General features: G+C 41.3%; 1 protein-coding gene and 1 long non-coding RNA gene across 4 annotated transcripts in view; one reads left to right on the top strand and one right to left on the bottom strand.

The window, feature by feature from the left end:
- Positions 1 to 10,247, top strand: part of LOC140186847 (uncharacterized) — a 71,856-nt gene extending 61,609 nt beyond the window's left edge. The window contains exon 5 of the long non-coding RNA XR_011882951.1: positions 8,895 to 10,247. This is a non-coding gene — a long non-coding RNA (uncharacterized lncRNA). The remainder of the gene's footprint in view (positions 1 to 8,894) is intronic.
- LOC140186845 (reelin-like) overlaps positions 1 to 21,066 on the bottom strand; it is a 319,577-nt gene that overhangs the window by 22,036 nt on the left and 276,475 nt on the right. For all 3 annotated transcript variants that reach the window (XM_072241501.1, XM_072241502.1, XM_072241503.1), the window contains 7 exons: positions 20,664 to 20,841; positions 14,533 to 14,726; positions 10,508 to 10,761; positions 9,104 to 9,267; positions 4,599 to 4,813; positions 3,515 to 3,692; positions 915 to 1,090 (listed from right to left, as the gene is read on the bottom strand). In XM_072241501.1, the coding sequence (XP_072097602.1) occupies positions 915 to 1,090; positions 3,515 to 3,692; positions 4,599 to 4,813; positions 9,104 to 9,267; positions 10,508 to 10,761; positions 14,533 to 14,726; positions 20,664 to 20,841 (1,359 nt within the window). The remainder of the gene's footprint in view (positions 1 to 914; positions 1,091 to 3,514; positions 3,693 to 4,598; positions 4,814 to 9,103; positions 9,268 to 10,507; positions 10,762 to 14,532; positions 14,727 to 20,663; positions 20,842 to 21,066) is intronic.

The raw sequence follows: 21,066 nt of genomic DNA, 5'->3' as shown, positions 1-21,066 counted from the left end.
TCACTAAGGTAGTGATTAAGAGTGCCCAACATCTTGGAGACTTCCAACTTCCCTGCTAGCCTAATGTTCTGCCTGATTCTGTCTAGGAAACAATCTGATTCCCTTGGATTTCCAGCGTCTGCAGACTTTCTTGGGAATCGGATTCTCTTTCTGGATTTTCCACTGAGTTCTCTTTTGTTTTTTTCCCTGCTGTTCAAGTTGCTAGAGAGAAGAAATTGAGACTAGAATTTCAAGGAATTGTAGCTTCACCAATCCCTGCATTTCAGCCACATCAATGTCTTCATGTGGGTAGATGAAAGCTCCTTCCCTGTCAGAGCCCACACTTGTGAATATGATGGGCCGAAGGGCCTGTTTCTGTGCTGTATGGTTCTCTGACTTTAAAGAGTAGATATTTCTTACTTTCACTTGAGTGCAAACAACCATATTAACAGATAGAATACAATAACAGCCAGACTAGTGATACTTTGTTGCAGTTTCTCCTGAAGATATGAAAGATTCATTTGAAAGCAAAGTCTTTATCCAATTAAATATCCAAGATATTGCACTATCAGATGGTTTACTTCCTCATCATAGATTTACAATCTTGACCATTTTTCTGCCCAAATAATAATCTCCGAACATAGTGTAAGGAAATCAGCTGTGGCCAGGAACAGCTCCAGTAGAGACGTTGCGCCCTTTAATCTGCCAAATAAGAAGCCTCATTGCTAACCTTATAACAACTTACGGTGACATTTCTCAATTTCTCATTTTCCCACACCAAAAATTTTTTGACCCCTTTAAGCCAGATTGCTAGTGAAGTAACAAATTCAAATTATTAAGTGGTGACCATCAAATCACAACCAAAAACCCCATTAATGTGGTTTTGATGTGTCCTTCAAGAGAGCTTTACATATGAACAACTGTGTCAAACTCACTTTGTACCCCTGAGATCAAGGTCTTGGGTTATTGCCTGTCTCATGCCTACTCCACTGAAATAGAGGGGCAAATCTTCCACCAGCACACCACAGTCTGTGCAAGCCTTTCCACCATCCAGGGAAATCCATGTGTCGGACGTCATATCATCAACCTCAAAACGTTCTTTCAATGAAGTCTGTAACACATAAAAATGTAGCATTTACTTGATTTGAAGGACCAACACAATATATCAGTTTTCATCTGGGGGCTAATATCCAAATGGTTAACACATGCTCATACCATTTCCAGTTCTCTAACCTTCAGGTTACAAAACACTATTATGTTGAGTGACGTGACCTGCTGTGGAAGAGGAGACAAAAGTTCCAGTTGAATTGGAGAATTCTGGAGCTCCAAGTTCTCTTTTTTACTAACCCTCCACCAATTGGCAGGTTTGTCCCATTCCTCAAATGTTGCCATCCAAAAATATGGCCAAATGTAACATTATATATTGTTAGTGGACTGATTTTATTACAAGCGTGTTTCACAGACCTACATTTAGGTGTATCATGGTGAGAAGCTGACTGGGTTGCTTCTTGCTGGTGTTAACTAAGTAAATTGTCTGCCTGTTTCACTGTAGCTGTCACACTAAATTTATTTCATTGTGGATGTCTTGAAGGGAACATGGAAGTTCCAGTAGTACTGCAAGTTTTTTTTCGAACCAAACACTCTCATATTGCATTGTCAAAATGGAGGCAATGTTTTCATTCCTTCCCCACGCTCAGCTCCTGATGCGCCTTGAAAGCATTTCTGTTTCTTGATATTTGCTCTCTGTGTGCTTCAACTCTGACCATTCTTCATAACTGCAGCTCACCCCATTCTTAACAATTGCCCCACACTTCCCAACACAAGTTACTGGGTAGTGATCAGAGGTGGGAAGGTTAGTCCAGGGGCCACAAACTCTTCAAATGCTGATTGCCTAAGGACAGCTAACATGCCTGAAATAGGAAATAAATTTAAAACATCCTGGTTTGGATATTTCAATACTGTACAAAAAGTAATAACAGGAGGCATTCAGCCCCTTGAACTTAAGGCTGATCCAACGTTTCTGAAGTCTACTTTCCTGCCAGTTCCCCATAACCTTTGATTGCCCAACTGATCGGAAATCTACCTAACTAAGCCTTTAAAAAAATCCAAGTACTCTGTCCTCGCAATTCTGACCCAAAAACTCAACCTTCTGAAGAGAAGATATTCTTCAACATTTGAGTTTTAAATAAATGCCTCCTTATTTGGAGACCACACCCCCTGGTCCTGGGTTCTCTCTCGAGGGGAAACATCCTTTCAGAGGTTTCCTTCTGGCCCACTAAGAATCTTATATTTCAGTAGCTTGCTTTTCAGTCTCCTAAACTCCAATGAATGGAGACTAGACTTTTCACCCCTTTACCAAAGGAAGATCAGAGTGAAACTTCACAGAATCATACCATCTAGATAGGGGACCAATCTGGGCATTACATTGTGCTTAAAGATTAATGTATAGAGGGTGCTTGGGATCCAAAGATATACCAGTTGGTAGGTTAATTGGTCATTGTAAATTGTCCTGTGATTAGGCTAGGATTAAATCGGGAGATTGCTGTGTGGCGTGGCACAAAGGACCGGGAGAGCCTATTCCGTGCTGTATCTCAATAAAAATAAATAAAGTTTAGTTTCATGAAAATTGCCATGCAAGTAGATAGGGTGGTTAAGAAGACATATGGTATGCTTGCCTTCAATGGTCTTGACACTGAGCATAAGATTCAGGAATCAGTTATATAAAACTTTGGTTAAGTCACACTTGGAATATTATGTATAATTCTGGCTGTCCTATTGCAGGAAGGATGTGGGGACTTTGGAAAGGGTGTAGAAGGTTATCAGGATGCTGAATGGATTAGAGGATAAGATCTAAAAAGAGAGGTTGGACAAATTTTTCTCTGGAGTGAAAAAGGCAAAGGGGTTCATAAAATTATGACAGTCAAAATCTTTTTTCCCCCAGAGCAGAACGTCAAATATCAGAGGACATGCATTTAAGGAGAAGGAAGGGGAGTTTAAAGGAGATGTTCGGAGCAAGCTTTTTTTACACTGAGAGTGGTGGGTGAAGGGAATGGGTTGTCAGGGTAATAATAGAAACAGATACGATAATGGTGTTTAAAACAGACGCATGAACATGCAGGGATTGCTGGGATTTGGATCACGTGCAGTCAGAGGAGATTTATTTTAATTTGGGAGTGTGTTCAGGGCCCCTCCCTGTGCTGTGCTCCCCTATGTTTAATGTAACATCCAGGAAAGATGTGTTATTTTATCCATCTGCATTAGGGGGAAACAGACCATTGCTAAACAAAAGGAAATAATTGCTCAATGCTATTTTTTAGTCTGGACAAAAGCGATTGTGTGTGTGTATATATTACTCAGAGTGCAATCTTTAAGAATGAGCCAAACACTCAGTATTAATAAAATACAGAGTCTGAAGGTCAAGTTCTGGAGCTGCACTTTGCTGCTTCTGCAATCTGGGATTCAAGAGACTTGTGAAACTTGTAATAAGTATTCCATGATCACATTCCATAAGCTACCTCATATAATCTAGTCATACCTTCAGAGAATGACTCAAGTAGCAATTTGGCCCGGAGAAGCCAGGGTCACAGAAGCACTGTTTGTTTAGGCAGTCTCCATGTCCTCCACAATTATTTGGACAGGCAGGCCCCACATAGAAATTATCAATGGCCCACTGAATATCCGAATACTTTTGATAGAATCGGAATCTCACAGGGCTGTAATAAAATGGAACATTAGTTTTAATTTCACCTGTAAAAGAACAAAACCAAAATGCTACTTTAATAAATAAGCCACATGCAGAGAAAAATGAATAAGGTCCTTTGTTTAAATTTTTGAGAGCAAACAGGAAAATGTGGGCAATATTCCACAGGTCAGGCAGTTCAGAAAGAGTTTATTAACCTGCAACGTAATTCTAAAGATGCCAGTCTAGATGTTTTTACTTTCATTGTATATAAACTTCTCAGTGTTGCTTTAGAATTGAGTAACATGGGTGCCTGGCGAGGAGGTGGTGCAGGGAAGAGAGAGCATCACTTGAAAATGCTCAAAAGCTTGTTTCATATTGGAAGATTATTCAGGGGGGCACAGTAGTGTAGTGGTTAGCACAACGCTTTACAGTACAGATGATCCGAGTTCAATTCCCACTGCTGCCTGTAAGGAGTTTGTACATTCTCCCTGTGACCGTGTGAGTTCCCCTTCTCCCACAGTTCAAAGATGTACGGGTCGGTAGGGTAATTGGTCATTGTAAATTCTCCCGTGATTTGGCTAGAATTAAATCATTGGGTTGCTGGGCATCATGGCTCGAAGTGCCGTAACAGCCTAATCCATGCTGTATTTCAATAAATAAGTAAATCTTTGATAGATAAAGTAGTAATGTTGGGGTGAAGGGGAGAGAAATGGGGAGAAGGGGAGAACATGCCCTGCTATTTGCTGCCTGGTCTGCTGCGTTCCACCAGCATTTTGTGTGTGTTGCTGGGAGGTAGTATATGTTGCCTCACCAGATCTCATCTGATGTTCGAGTTGGGCAGAATTTGTTTTCTACACACTGAAAAAGTTTTAACATAAGTTTGAGGTGAGCAGATCAATACAACACAATACCCACTCCAAAAGCTTCTCTTACTCACTTGCCCACCAGATTGCCAGGCAGTGGGTAGATGGCTCTCTTCCATTCCTTGGCAGGGAAGAACACTGATGGCTGAGTAATGTCACCAGAGCATTGTGGGTCAGCTGGGAGGCACTGTGGCATCAGGTACCGCCAGTTCACACCAAAGTCAGTTGAGTACTGAACATGGACCTGGTTTTGAATTATTTTTTCTGTTGTCTTGCAGCCCACTGAAATCTGAAAAGAAAACCTGAATTAATTGCTTAAAATCAGAATCACTGATGTTTCCCTCTGATTAGTATTTTTATTTACCCAAATTATAATGATGTTCCATTTCATTTGCAAAAATGATGATCTGATTTTCAAAAGGTACAAACCAATGCTGGATACATATTACCTTCCATCTGCAGGCATAACATAAGCTGATATATAAAGAGAAACTATTGAAAACACTCAGGACACCAGGTAACATCTGTGGAAATAGAAACATATCTCACATTTCAGGTCTGCGACTGTTTCTCTTTCCGTAGATGCTGCCTGACCTGCTGAGTATTTCTGGTATTTTTCTGTTTTTATTTCAGATTTCTCACATCTGCAGCTTTCTTTTTGATTTTCATTGACATGAGCAGATGGTTTACAAAGTTAAGTTCTAAGTGCATTAGCTAAGCGGATGCTCCAGTGAAGTTCCAATGACCTGCGATGCAGTGCAGCACTTTTAACTGACATATTAAATCTGAGGCGTATATTGTTTTCCATTAGCACTTCTATAAATAATAATAGACTATTTTGAAAGATTAAAGTATTGAGCTATATCAAAGGGCTAGCTCAGCGCAATACTGGAGCACCACCTCACTGGTTCTGAGCTTTCACATGAGATATTAAGTTGCGGCTTTGTCTCCTCCCTTATTTGGAACAGAGGTGTAATGGTTAAATTATGGACGAAGAATTTGATTTGGAGAACCGTTCAAAATCCATCATGGGGAATTTAAATTCAGTTAATCAAATAATCTGAAAATAAAGAACTAAATTGAAGTGTTTAGGGAAGTGTGGGAAGGAAATCAGCTTGCCTCACCCAGTGATCCCATGTGCAACTTCAGATCCATTGTAACGTGGTTGATTAACTATCCATCGAAAACGTATCACACATCAATGCGGCAAAGTCATCCTTACAAAAGTCAGGGGTCCCAAACCCATGATATTTATTTCTAAAAAAAGGTCAGTGTCTGTAAGCGCACAGGAGTAGCACAGCTGACAGGTTCTCCTCCAAGCCACACAATGATACGACTTGAGAATTGACTGTCATCTTTCAAGTCATATTATTGTGTGGGCTTGGAGGAGAATCTGTAGGCTGTGCTACTCACATGCATGGGGTTAGCTCCAATGATGATATTAAACCCATTGACAATATCATTGGGTCTAATCTCAACTCTGTGGATGTATCTTGTACCAGACAAACTTTCTCAAAGGAAATTAAGAATGGGCAGTAAATCACAAACAGGAGAAAATCTGCAAATGCTGGAAATGCAAAGCAACACACACAAAATGCTGGAGGAACTCAGCAGGCCAGGCAGCGTCTATGGAAAAGAGGGACTCTGACTTCTCCCTTTCCTTTCCAGTCCAGAAGAAGGGTCTAGGCTCAAAACGTCGACTGTTTACTCTTCCATTGGCAATAAATGCTGGGCTTGCCCATTTTCTCTTTCTGGAAATGTATGTACATATAAAAACCCATGCCATATTGCAATTAAGAGCATGGGAATTCTCCTGGGTATCTTTACCATTATACATACCTGAATAATATCACTAGAAACAGGTTATTTGGTTACAATCACATTATTGTTTGTGGTGATTCTTGTGGATTAACTGGTTGCTAAGTTTTCTTTTTTTTACAAATAAGTGACTACTCTTCAGTTGAAAAAAATCCCGAACAATTCAGTGTGGTGTCTAGAAATAAAATGAGCATTTCTCAATGTGCTCCTTGCCCAGCCTGCTGACGTTCATTTCAAATGACTTCAGCTGATCCTGAAAATAAAGGAGACAAAAGCAGGAATCTGGAAATTGACAAAAACATAGTGTTGGCAGCTTTTCACAGAGCAGTCGGCTCCTTTTCTGAGAAATCCACTAACACCAGTCACAAGACTACCATCTGATGACTAAAATACTAATCCCTCTGTGCTAGGTAATGACCTTCTCTTTTTTTGGTAATTTATTTTTTTATTGAAGTTCATCAAACAAACATTTCTGTAAGATGTATTTCAGATACTGCACATATATATATCATATAATCATATTTGTCACAAATCTCCACATAATATTTATCTGAGGTATACACATAGAAAGGAGAGGAAAGAAAGAACAATTGAAAGAAGAAAACTATGTACAGAGTAGGGAGTGATCTCTTTTTTTTACAACATATTCATTGACTTGTGAGAATAAAATCAGGCCTGTGAGGTGTTATGTAGTTAAACCATTTTTCCCAGTTTGAATCAAATTGCTCCAACTTATGATTAACAGATGCTGTTATCTTCTCCATTTTGTAAATGTCCATTGTAATTTCCATCCATACATTTAAAGTTGGACTCTCCTGTGATAACCATTTCCTGGTAAGGGTCTTTTTACCAGCCACCAGCAGTATATTCATTAAATATTTATCTCTTTTCAACCATTCTTGAGGTATATACCCACAATACATGGTCTTACTCTCTAAGGGTATTTCACATTTAAGGATGTCTTGTAGGGCATTATGTATCCCGCTTCAATAGTCTTTGATAACAGGCATTCCCAGAAAATATGATAATGGTTTGCATTTTGATTTCCACAATTTCTCCAGCAAACAGGAGGGTTACTATCATAATGGGATTTCTGAGAGGGTGTAATAAAATATCTTATCAAGTTTTTCCACCTGAACTCCCTCCATTTCTGTGAACTGGTACACTTCCATTGATACCTCCATATTATTGTCCGGTCTTCCTCAGATATTATTATCCCTCCTTCCTCCCTCCATTTTGTTTTAATGTATGAAGTTGAATGTGTTTTAAGATTTGACAAACCCTTATACATGCTTGAAATTATTCTACTACCGTTGTCTGAATTATATGCTTTTCTAAATAGCTCTATCAGACATGTACTTGCCTTGGTTACATTTTTAACCGTCCTATTAACATACTGTCGCATCTGTAAATACCGGTAAAAGTCTTGTTTTTCTTTGAGCATTTCAAAACTGAACAGTGTTCCTTCTTTCATTATATTGCAAATAGCTGTTATTCCTTTAGCTGTCCAGTCCTTAAATCTAGCATCCAATTTATTCAGCATAAAATCCGAGTCATATGCACACCATTTAAGAATTGCAATGTCTCTCTCTAGTTTGTATTCTTTTATAACAGTTTTCCATATTTTAAGAGTCCATTTCACTCATGGGTTATCAATAGTATTTATGTAACTTTGTAGGTTGTTATCAGCCAAAATTGCCTGCATGGGAATGGAAAGTATCCTCTCCTCAATGTTTTTTCATTGAGCGTCATATGATGGGTTGCACCAGCATATCATGGCTCTCAACTGTGCTGCAAAATAATAATCTCTAATAGAAGGTAGGCCCCATCCCCCCTTTTCTTTGGCTAATTGCAAAGTTTTGAGACAAACCCTAGGCCTTTTACCTTGCCATATATATCTTGTTCCATTCATTGAATTGATTTTGGTTAATCTCTATTGGTAGGGTCTGAAAGAGATATAGTAGTCTGGGCAGTATATTCATTTTAATAGATTCAATCCTTGAACTGAGACCAAGAAAAGGAATTAGGTTCCATCTTGTTATATCTTCCTTAATTTTTTTTATATATAGGCTGATAATTGCATTCTGATAATTTTGCCAAATCTTTTGGCATAATGATGCCCAAATATTTGACAGACTCTGTTTGCCATGCCCAAGGATATCTACTTTCAATTTCTCTTGGTGGGCTATAGTTATATGAAAGTAGTTGGGTTTTATCTATGTTGATCTGGTATCCTGATAATTGGCCATATTGTTCAAAGGATTGCATCAATTTAGGTAAAAAGTACATTGGTTGCCCTAGATAGATCAAAATGTCATCCGTGTAACAGGCCAATTTATGCTGTCCCTTTAATAGTAATTCCCCTGATATATTCAGTCTGTCTGATGTATTGAGCTAATGGTTCCAGATATAATGCGAAGAGTAGTGGTGACCATGCACAACCCTGTCTCGTGCCCCTCTCTAGGGTAAAACTATTTGATAAATATCCATTGATTTTAATCCTAGCAGTAGGATTGGTAATGACTTTCTTTGTTTCAATTTTGATATTACAGATTTCCTGAAAACCGAAGTTGGATCAAAACATGGAGAACACAGCTCTGTTTTGGCAACGCAGTATCAGCGTAGTCTAGACCTATACAGCATTATCAACTGCCTTCAGAATTTTAACTCTAAACATGATTAGCATTTTTCATTCAATGCATGCAATAGAGTAGTAATTGCTACATTAAGTTTTACTTTGCGACGTGACAAGGAGCTTCACCTTGAACTGTACAATCCAGTCCCCGCTAGGCGTGAGGTCATGGGTCGTAGCGTCAACTTCCCGACCGTCATGACTGCCGCACAGCATCACTCCATCCGGCGATTTGCAGAATCTCTCCACAGAGCACTCGTCATGGAACATCCAGTACTTGTTTAGCTTATAAGCTGCCAAAATGTTTCCAGCAAAATAAGAGCATGTTTTTAGTGAAATATTACAAGTTGCACACAGCTAAAAGATACTCTGGCAAAAGCTCCTAAATTAACCTTTATGTTAACTTAGAGGCTTGTTTGTTTCAAAGTTTCTTATCTACTGATATAATTTAAAATGCTTCATTAGGATTTGCAGAGTCATTGTGGTTCAGCAATAAAAATAAAACGCATACTAGAAGCTCAAGCCTTTGAGGATAGAAATTTGCTACTAAAGCACATAAATGGCAGCACTTGAGAGGAAGGCACTACTACTCACTGATTGGACCACTGGAGCAATCCTCTCAATCTCTCCCCCACTGAATATTTGTCTCTGACCTACATAGCATTGAATACCTGCCTTAGGAATGTAATTAGCAACTAGTGTCTGCATCACAGGACATAATTAGAAGGTTGCAGGAAACACCATGATTGCAATTAGTTTACAAAACTATCTCCTGAGATATCAGCTGGAAGCTTTGGGAGATTAGATCTCAAGACATGATAAATAAGGTTACTTTGGTAACTTCTCTGGAGGAATTTCACTCGCTCTCCCCGATGGTCACTCCTCTCTCCATGGAGCCGAGGCTATGAAGACTGCCCTGGCTGCTGGGCTCTATGCCCGCTAGTATGATGAACTAATAAGTGAGGCTTTGGGCCTACTGTGGGCTGCTCCGGGGTTCAGATCTGAGGACTCAATTTTGGTTTGGAATGCTGTTGTTGTTTGCTTCAATTGTTTGCTTGATTTGTATTTTTTTTCTTTCTCTTAAGCATCAAGTGTTGGTCTTTTTATTTTTTTCCCTTTTCTTCTTTAATTGGGTTCTTTCAGGTTTTATGCTTTGTGGCCTCCTGTGAGCAAGCAAATCTCAATGTTCTATAACTTGTACATTCTTTGATAATAAATGAATCTTGTATCATTACCTAACCCAATTGGTAAACTGGAGCCAGAAATTTCTTGTGAGTTGTAATATTGAAGATCTGTTTTGGTATAATTATATTTTCAACAAACAAAGTATTGAAATCAGAAAGTTAACATCACAGATAATCATGTTTCTAAGGTGTGATACAGCATATTTTGTTGACTATGATTATATTGATTCAAGATGACAAAATTACAACCAGATAATCACGAGTTAAACTTTTCAGAGTCAATCATTTAAGAATTATACAGTAAACCTGACTTGTTAGGTATCTTAGTGACAATTGAACTATAATTTACCTGTGGGTCTTTCTTGAAATAGGTCAAAGCTGATCCTGCCCACAGGTCCACTGTCAGCAGGGCTTCGGTCATGTGGCGGGACGGGAGTACTGCTGAATGTATCGAGCATGAAGGTTCGATCACTGGCTGAGCCTGCTATCAAGACATTGTCAATCGCCCAGTCGCTCTGCTCATGTCCATCATGGGTAGGCTGCCACCAGCGGAAACGGGTGCCAACTACTTTTGCCTCGGACGGAAGAAGAATACTTACAAAGCTATAAATAAGTTGCAAACATGAATAAGATTTAATTAGTTTTAATTTCAAACATATACAATTGACACATCCATGTAATATAACGAAGTATAGTGGACCCACAAACACTACCATCTAGAAGGACGAGAACAGCAGATTCCTAGGAACACCACCACTTGGAAATCCCCCTCCAAGTCACTCCCCATCCTGACTTGGAAGCATATCGCTGTTCCTTCATTGTCGATGGGTCAAAATCATGGAATTCCCTCCCTAACAGCACTGTGGGTGTACCTACCCCTCAGGGACTGCAATGGTTCAAGAAGGCAGCTCATCACCACCTTCTCAAGGGCAACTGGGGATGGGCAATAGATGCTGGCTTAGCTGGCAACACCCACATCCCATCAATAAATACATTTTTTAAAAACTGTCTGTGTTACTGGAAGAGGAAACCAAAGGCCTGGATGAGTGATACGAAGCCTTGGGTTCAAATTCCATCATTGCAGCAGAGAATATAAATAGATACATAAAACTGGAATTAAAAAACTACTATCAGTAATTCGCTCATCATGACACTAGCAGACTGACATCCAACTGGCTCCTGTTTGGGCTTCTGGAAAAGCAACCCACTTTACTTATCCAATTGACTTGTACACACACAGAATACTTGGGAACTCAGCAAGTCAGCAGCATGTATCAGGACAGGGTCTCAGCCCGAGACGTCAACTGTTTATTCCCTGTGTGATGCTGCTTGACTTGCTGAGTTCCTCCAGCATTTTGTGTGCACGTTGTTCACGATTTCCAGTGCCTGCAGAATCTCTTGGTGTTTATGGCTTGTACACACCTCTAGACCAGCAGTGATGTGTTTGACTTCTAACTGCATCTTGATATGGCCAAGCAAGCTATTTAGTTCAAAAATAATCAAGGAGGGACAATGAACACTGATCTTGTCTGAAATCGTGAATAAAATCAGTTAAGTTTAGGTAAATTGGAGCTATTCTCTCCACAAACAAGAGAAAATCTGCAGATGCTGGAAATCCGAGCAACACACACACACACACACACACATGGCACTGGAGGAACTCAGCAGGCCAGGCAGTATCTTGTGTGTGTTGCTCTTCTCTCCAAATATGCTGCTGATTTTCCCTCTTTCACTTTAAACACTTATTCCTAACAGGCATCATCTGAGATTCCTGGGATCGTTAGCTCCTGATCTCTGCAGAGGAAGCTCAGGGCCCAACAAGAAGAGACCAGTTATTCCCTGAGGAGGAGAGAGGGTGCTAACATGAAAGTAGTACTCTCCACAAGTGCAGAGTGCAGGGCTTAATTCAGGCCATAAAAATACACTCAGAATTTGAAATAAAAGCAAATCATGTGAGAAAATAGTCAAATTTTCTCCATTTTATTTAGAAGATATTTTGCAGTGGCAACTGGTGAGGATCTTTTGATAAGGAACAAATTCAATATCAGGACAATCATTTAACTGCAGATGCTGGAAATCTAAAGTAAAACAGAAAATGCTAGAAAATGTATAAAGGTCAGACAGAATCTGTGAAAGGAGAAACAGAGTTAGTGTTCCAGGTCAAGGATCCGTTGTCAGAACTGGGGAAGAGAGAAACCAAGTTAGTTTAAGTTATATAGAGGGTGAGGGAACATGTTGTCAGAGTTGCCATGGAGATAAATTGTAGAGACCTTCCAGCTGATTGGTTAATGAGGGCAGGTAGAGACAGAGAAAATGAATAAAAACTATGAAATGAGAGTGATCAGAGAGTGGGAATATAAACAAGGGAACTTGAAAGGAAACTTCCTTTCCTTTTCTGTATTCTCTCTCCATCTCAGGGGATAAGTTACTGATAAACCATTACAAACCCACATACTCCCTCAGCCACTTCAACTGTATTTCCTCCCACCCTACAAGGACACAGTTTCATTTCCATCGTACTTGCATGGATAGAGAGATTTTTCATGTGGTGCCACCAAGGTATTCATACTCAAGCATAGGTGACACAGTTCTCAACCCGATATCTACTTCCTGTCCTTCTGCATTCACTTCCTGCCTCATTAGACAGAGCTAAGTCAGAGTTCTCCAGGTCAATGTCCATACTGTCACCAGGTCCATCAGCAGACCACATCTTCCCTCCCCAACTCCACAACGTACTTCCAGCATTTTAAACGTCAGTTCCCTTCCTGCTCTTCCACCCACATCAACCATCGACCCACTTACAGCATTTCTCATGCAATCTCAGCAGATTATGTCCGTCCCTTTAACCCTTCCCTTCCCACAATTAAGGGCCCAGAAGTCAGATGACCTTAACAGTACTCTGAACCACATTTATTTTGCTAAGATTATGCACTGAAAATTTGTCCTTTAACATGATCTAGACCCACAATGGAAAATTCTCAACGTGTAAACACAGAGAGGAGTGGCCATTCAGCTGCTTAACTTGCTCCCCGTTTAACAAAAACACAGGAGATTCTGGCAGATGTTGGAAACCTTGAGGAACACACACAAAATGCTGGAGGAACTCAGCAGATCAGGCAGCATTCATGGAGGGGAATAAACAGTCGATACTTCGGGCCAAGACCCTTCATCGGAACTCTGTTCCGTTGTATTTCACATGTTCCTCACAATTTAACAAGGTTGTTTTGTAACCTCACGCTATATTCCTGCTCACCCTGTGCAACTTACAAAGAATCTACCTTCCTTTGCTTTAAATGTTTAAACACTCTGCTGGTACCATCCTTTGAGGAGCAGTTCCAAACATTCCCAACCCTCTGGAAAAAAAGCCTCTCGACTCAACAGCATAAATCAGTAACTCCTTATTTTTAAACAGCAATGCATAGTTCTAGACTCTCGTACAAGATTAAGCTTCCTTCCCACATGCACTCTGACAAGATGTCTCAGAATCTTATATGATTTCCTATCCATCTTTATGCCATTAGTAACCTCAGCAGTCATACCTTCAGTGACTTCTTCCAAGTCATTGATACAAATTATAAAACTCTGAGGCCCTGGCATAGATCCCTGTGGCATACCACTCCTTACCTCTTTCGCCTTATGACATAGGAAGCCATTTGAGTCACTGAGTTTACGTCATTTCCCAGTAACCCATTATTGCTTATGTTCTCCTCAACTCCCCCTTGCCATCCACTCACACACACACATTAGCATTAACCTATAATATCGACCAGTTACATGAAGCCAAACAGGTCATTCACCCATGTGTGCCTAATTTCTGCTTCCTGTTAGCCAGCCAATTTTCTTTCCATTCCTGTACCCTGAACTTCTATTTTCCTCAATAACTTTGGACATAGCACTTTATCAAGTGCCTTCTGGAACTCTCTGGATAATGCAACCCTGGTTTTCCTTTCAGTACATTGCATAGTACATCTTCAAAGAACTCCAATAATTGGTCAATTGTGATTACATGTTGACTTTGCCCAATTACCTTGAATAATTTCCTCCTTTAGAAACAATTCTGTGTACTTCCTCATGACAGATGTCAAGGCCTGTAGGTTTCCCATTCTCAGTCTCCCTTCTTTTATGAATGAACGGGAAGGAGCTAATGTAATTTGGATTGTAGATCAGCTGTAGAGGCCCAAGCAGATTTCAGAGCAGTGCAGATTGAAGAAACATCTTGCAGGACATTTTATTCCTCCTTCTCTGTGTCAAGTGAGGCTAGATTCACACCTCAGCTGCAGCACCTTGCTCTTGTACCCACAGAGTGTTTAATGCATCTTTCATTTTGGTGGCTCTTTAAGAAAGCCAATATATTTGAGTACTTGAGACACTCACCTTGGCTTATTGTATTGGTCAAAGAAGATTTCCATTAAGATATTCCATGTGATGCCTCCATTGTTAGAGTAATCCAGAAAGACACCCTGATTACGATTGGTTGGGGGAACGAGGCAGCCATACATGAAGTAAAACTGAATAAATTCAGCGTCTGTGAGATCCAGATCCACTGTCACCAGCTGACGCGTGCAACCCTAAAGCAGAGGAATATTTTCATCAGGGTTTAGGTATGGTGGATGCCAATTTGTCTTAGCACAATATTTAAAATGAACAGTTGTGCAGCTTAATGCAGAGAGACTTGGAACACAGATACACACTGCAGCATTCTTGTGCTTTTGGAGAATTTATGGTCTTCAGGGTTCTATGTTTTGAGAAAACTGTCACAATGTTGTTAATATTTAATACCCAAAGGCAATAGTGTCATAATCTAAGCAACACACACAAAATGCTGGAGGAACGCAGCAGGCCAGGCAGCATCTATGGAAAAGAGTACAGTCGACGTTTCGGGCTGAAACTCTTAGGCAGGATCATATTATATAGGGCTTTCGACCAAAGTGTCAATGGGATACATAAGTCCATCACCCATTGTGTGGAAAAACCTGCCTCCCAGGTCTCCTTTAAATGATTGTTTTTTTTCTCCACAGGAGGAGCTCAGCATTTCCAGCACTGTCTTGTTCCTAATTAAAGACTTGTGTTGTTACATTAAAATGCTGTATCCTTGTGGAAGTAAAGGAATTAACATTGGGGGAAAAAAAAAGTAAGTACCCTGTACTGGAAACAGGCAATAGGCCAGGCAGTGTCAGTGTGAAAAGAAAGAGAATTGAAGTTTCACTTCAAAGATTCTTCAGCAGAATTTGGAGAGAGAGCAATTTGTAAATTTCAAAGAGATTAACATAGAAACATAGAAAATAGGTGCAGGAGAAGGCCATTCGGCCCTTCAAGCCTGCCCCGCCATTTATTATGATCATGGCTGATCATCCAACTCAGAACCCCGCCCCAGCCTTCCCTCCATACCCCCTGATCCCCCGTAGCCACAAGGGCCATATCTAACTTAGATAGAGTAAAGGGAATATCTTTGACTAGAAAGATATCATCAGGTTCATTGACTTAAATAGGACAATTATAGAGAGAGAAGATAAAAGTTTATTTGACATGAATGCAAATGATTTTAAAATCTATTGTCCTCTTTGTTAACCCTGTTACATGTTTTTACATGTCCCTTTGTTAATCCTGTTTTTCCTTCCATAGGTGACACCCGAATGATTGAGTATTTCCAAATCTTTCGATTCTTATTTCAGATTTCTGGCAACTGCAGTTTCTGTTCTGATTTTCATTGAAAGGAACTAACAATCACCTCAGAAAGCTGATGTGGGGGAGAGAGGGGGAGAGAGGGGGAGAGAGTGGGAGAGAGAGAGAGACAGTAGGTGAAATGTGCATTCTGAGTGACAAGAATGGACCTCAGATCCGCTATTATTGGGGAAATGGGTTCAGTAGCTTGTGCACTGTTAGAACTGTTTGGCTCTACTCCCAACAGGTGTGGCACCAAGATAGCAACGGCTAAATTAAAAAGACACGGAGTCCATCTGTCCTTGATTGTCAGCACTGTAAACTGGATTACATTCAGAGTACACGCACACATTACACAATCCCAACAGGAAATGCTTTACTATGCATGTGAAAGGGGATTGGGAACAAGCATTCAGTCACCCATCTAAGTGAGCTGCATCCCACAGTGGGGCTATGAACAGTATTGCGACAGAAGCAAACTTTCAGTGGGATACAAATCCACAACATCTCGGTTTACTTTAATTCTGATAGGCTGCAGGTTGAATTGATATGACTGCTGTACAGATAAGATTAGGATAATAATTCAAATGCAAATTCACAGCAGAAAAGAGAACCAAATGTTTGATAATTAAACCCATTTATCAGCCATTCCAGGTATCACCTAAGGCTTTCATTCCATCCTCTTTACGAGTAATTTAGTATCATTTAGATATTAACACCAGTTCAAGTCCATAATATTAGTTTATCGCACGAGCACTTCAGCGGCCTATCAGTGCCTTCCGATCATCTCAGATTGTTTCATTAATCTTTGCTGAAAATGATGGAAATTGAATTTAGGTGAATTTAGCATTGCAATGATCACTGATTCTTCCAACAGATACAGTGATTAAATTGTGAACAAGGACTTAACAATGAGTCTGTAGTCTTTGTGGGTGGAGCTGGGTGGGGTTAATAGAAACATCATTCCAGTTATTGCTTTCCTGCAATCAATTTGTAATGTGTAGATAAGCGTACAGGCAAACAGTGAAAAAAAACCTGGAAATCAAGTTTGCACAACTTTTACAAGCACAGCCATGGAAGCTTCCAGACCAAGCACTGTCTGATAATCTAAAGTTGTTGTTTTCCAAGAAGGAAAAAGGATGAGGAATGATAGTGAGGAAGAATGGGAGAACAGAAGTTACCCCTCACCTACTCTTCTACAATATCTATTCCCATCTCCTTGTCATGCCGTGATGTGATAATGCTGTAAACCAGAGGCTGTGTAATGTAGTTGAAAAGATGCGCAGAGGACGTGAAGGCAAAATTGCCCTTGCATTACTCCAACAATATATCATGTTTTTCTTGACAAAATGTATTTAAAAAACGAGGGCCTTAAGGTTGATTTATACTTGTGCGTCAAATGTATGCCATAGGTACGGCATAGCCGCGTACCCTACACCGTAGCCTAATGCACACCTCTCCCAAAATGTAACTGCGTGTCATGGCAACGCAGAGCACAACAACTGTCTGCTTGGTAGCATCGCATTTCCTCCTACACTGCAATAGCTTCCCATTGGGCGACTGAAGGGCAGGGAAGGAACTCTGGCTGCAACGCTTTTAAAGCTTTACAGACCTCCGAAATTATGAAGGACCCTGTGCTTGATGCCAGTTTGTAGCTATCTGCTACAGCCTGTTGGCTTCCACCTGAAGCTAAAACTCGAATGGTGATTGCCAGTCTCTGAGTATACTGTGCGTACACTGATGCAAAATAAATGGTTGAAGACGATGAACCAAATGGTTAAATCTACCTGCTGACATCCAAAAATATTTGAAATGCATTTCCTCGTCCATGTCTCTCAGTGGCCGGACAAGCACAGAAAATTCACCCTCCTTCAGTTTCAGTCACCATTGTTTGAAGTTCGAGTTTCTTCGTGTTGAGTTTCAACACGAAGAAACTCAACACAGTGGCATAGAAACCCCACTGCCAACTAGCGTTTTGGCGGTGAATTGCAGAGCGACGCAGGCACTCCAACGCACAAGTATAAATGCTCACAAATGGCGTAGCCCACTTGCATAGGCTACAGCGTAACCTAGTATGTACAAGTATAAATCAGCCTTTAGACAGTGCCAGCTCATGATCATGGACCGAGAAAATTAAAAACAAAAGAATCAGGAGCAAGCCGATTGATCATCTCCTCTAGCAACACACATAAAATGCTGGAGGAACTCAGCAGGTCAGGCAGCATCTACGAAATTGAATGAGCAGTCAACATTTTGGGCCAAGATCTTTCTTCAAGACTGAAAAGGAATGGGGAAGACAACAGAATTAAGAGACTGGGAGAGGTGAAGGAGGATAGCTAGAGGGTGATAGGGGAAGCCAGGTGGAAAGATAAAGGGCTGGAGAAGAAGGAATCTGATAGGAGAGGAGAGCGGACTATGGGAGAAAAGGAAGGAGGAGGGTAGTGTGTTCAGTGGGGTAAGGTTTGAGGAGCAGAGAGGAGTTCTGAAGTTGAGTCGGCTGTTGTCTCATCAGCAATTTGAGATGAAAGGATCCAGAACAGGCAGAGAACCAGAGTGAGGAGTCCAAGAAGAGGAAGAGGGATGGAGATGGGAGAAAGAATCCACTAGTGCAGGGTGTGGAATTTTTGCTAAAGAAGTGGGCTTGGAGATGGAAGCAATGGAAGAAGAGCTTGGCGTCATAGTGGGCCCTGAACTCACTGAAGCGCGGGTGAAGGGGAACAAAGGTAAGGCCCTTTCTCCTATGGTCCACTCTCCTCTCCTATCCGATTCCTTCTTCTCCAGCCCTTTATCTTTCCTACTCACCTGGCCTCTCCTATCACCTTCCAACAATCCTCCTTCCCTTACCCCACTTTTTTATTCTGCTGTTTCCCCCTTTTCCTTTTCAGCCCCGAAGAAGGGTCTCGGCCTGAAACATTGACTGTTCATTCATTTCTATAGATGCTGCCTGACCTGCTGAGTTCTTCCAGCCTCTTGTGCGTTTTGCTTCGGATGGGAAGATTTTTCCGTGTATATAATCAGCTTCTCTAGTCTGCTCACCACTCAGTTGAACTGTAAGGTTTGAATAACAAGGATAGATTGGAGAGGCTGGAAATGTAACCCTGGACTGAAGGAGTCCTGGGAGTGAACTTATAGAGGTTTATGAAATTATGGGGGAATAAATAGGGTAGATCATCATGGTCTTCTTTTCAAAGGTAGAGGAACCAAAAACTAGAATCTAAGATGGGGGGGGCGGGGTCGTTAAAGGGAATCTGAGGGGCAAGTTTTTCACACAATGGGTGGTGGCTATACGGAATGAGCTGCCTGATGAAATGGTTCCTGTAGAAAGCAAGGTGCAAGGGTGCACCCTTTTAAGGCAGTGACGACGATCTTCCCTCAGAGGCTCTCGGGAATTCTCTACCCAGAGGACTGCGAAGGCAATGTTTGAATACTTGCAACAAGGGTCTGGCAGATATTTAAGCTACAGGGGAGCCTTGAGTATGGTGAGGGAGCAATTTAAAGGTGCTGAGGGCAAGTGTAGTTCAGCAATGGTCTCAGAGATCCACAGTGTTATACAGCATGGGAACAGACCCTTAATCTGTGCCAATTTTAACAATTTGGCCAGGTACATAGATAGGAAGGGTTTAGAGGGATGTGGACAGGTACATTGATAAGAAGGGTGTAGAGGGATACGGACAGGTACATAGATAGGAAGGGTTTAGAGGGATGTGGACAGGTACATTGATAAGAAGGGTGTAGAGGGATACGGACAGGTACATAGATAGGAAGGGTTTAGATGGATATGGACAGGTACATGGATAGGAAGGGTGTAGAGGGAGGTGGACAGGTACATGGATAGGAAGGGTTTGGAGGAATATGGACAGGTACATGGATAGGAAGGGTTTGGAGGAATATGGACAGGTACATGGATAGGAAGGGTTTGGAGGGATACAGAGAGGTACATTGATAAGAAGGGTGTTGAGGGATATGGACAGGTATATGGATAGGAAGGATTTAGAGGGATGTGAACAGGTACATGGATAGGAAGGGTTTGGAGGGATGTGGACAGGTACATTAATAAGAAGGGTGTTGAGGGATATGCATAGGTACATGGATAGGAAGAGATTAGAGGGATATGGACAGGTACATGGATAGGAAGGGTTTGGAGGGATGTGGACAAGTACATTAATAAGAAGGGTGTTGAGGGATATGCATAGGTACATGGATAGGAAGAGTTTAGAGGGATATGGACAGGTACATGGATAGGAAGGGATTAGAGGGATGTGGGCCAAACACAGACCAATGGGATCAGCATGTTGGTTGGCACAGGTGAGAGGGGCTGAAGGGCCTGTTACCAGTATTCGCAGAACTCTGGGTAGAGAATTCCAGAGACCCTCTGACGGAACAAATTGATTTCTTTCTCAAATGGGTGACCCTTTGCCCTGAAACTATGCACCTTGCTCTTGGCATCCCACTACAGGAACCACGCTGACAGGCAGTTCATTTCATACAGCCACCACCCATTGTGTGAAAAATCTGGCCCCCTTGTCCCCTTTAAATTCTCCCCTACCCCCCACCTTAAACTTTAGTTCTAGATTCCCCGACCCTTGGAAAAAAAGACCGTGACTAGAATCTAATTGTGTACTTGAAGGGCAGTGATCTGCTGGGCTATGGATCAGGTGCCGGAACGTGGCATTACATTGGGTAGCTCTTTTTCAAACAGCACAGATATGAAAGGCAGAATGGCCTTCTGAGCTGCACATTTTCTGTAATTCTATATCTGAACCCAATTTCTTACAATCAGACTTCTCAAGCAGACTCACACACCGATACGCTTGCTAGCATCTGAACCCGAAGATCACACTCACTCCGCTGAAGTGGAGAGCCATTCCGGAGGCCACGACCCCACAGATGGTGGTGAGTTTGCCACCATTGACTGTCAGCCAGTTGTTGCTGGAGGGGGATCTGTTGAAGTTGTCCTTGAGCTGGCGGGGGAGGCTTGTCTTTGGTTCATCACAGTATGTGCCAGACCACTCCTCATCGCAGCTGGGAGCAAAGAAAAGCCATTGCAAAGGTTATATTCATAATGACAAAAGGAGTAGAGAGAGAACTGCAAACTATGAAAGCATCCCATATTTACAACAGGAAAGCCGAAATCTGTAAGCATGGACATTGTAGGCCATTACTCTGAGATGGTGGTTGTATCCAATTCAATTCTCGGGAGGGATCTCGGGGTACATGTCCACAGACCCCTGAAAGTTGCCTCACAGG

Source organism: Mobula birostris, chromosome 23 (assembly GCF_030028105.1).
Source record: "Mobula birostris isolate sMobBir1 chromosome 23, sMobBir1.hap1, whole genome shotgun sequence".
Taxonomy (NCBI): domain Eukaryota; kingdom Metazoa; phylum Chordata; class Chondrichthyes; order Myliobatiformes; family Myliobatidae; genus Mobula; species Mobula birostris.
Note: the sequence above shows the minus strand (reverse complement) of the source record. Positions and strands in the feature narration are given on the sequence as shown.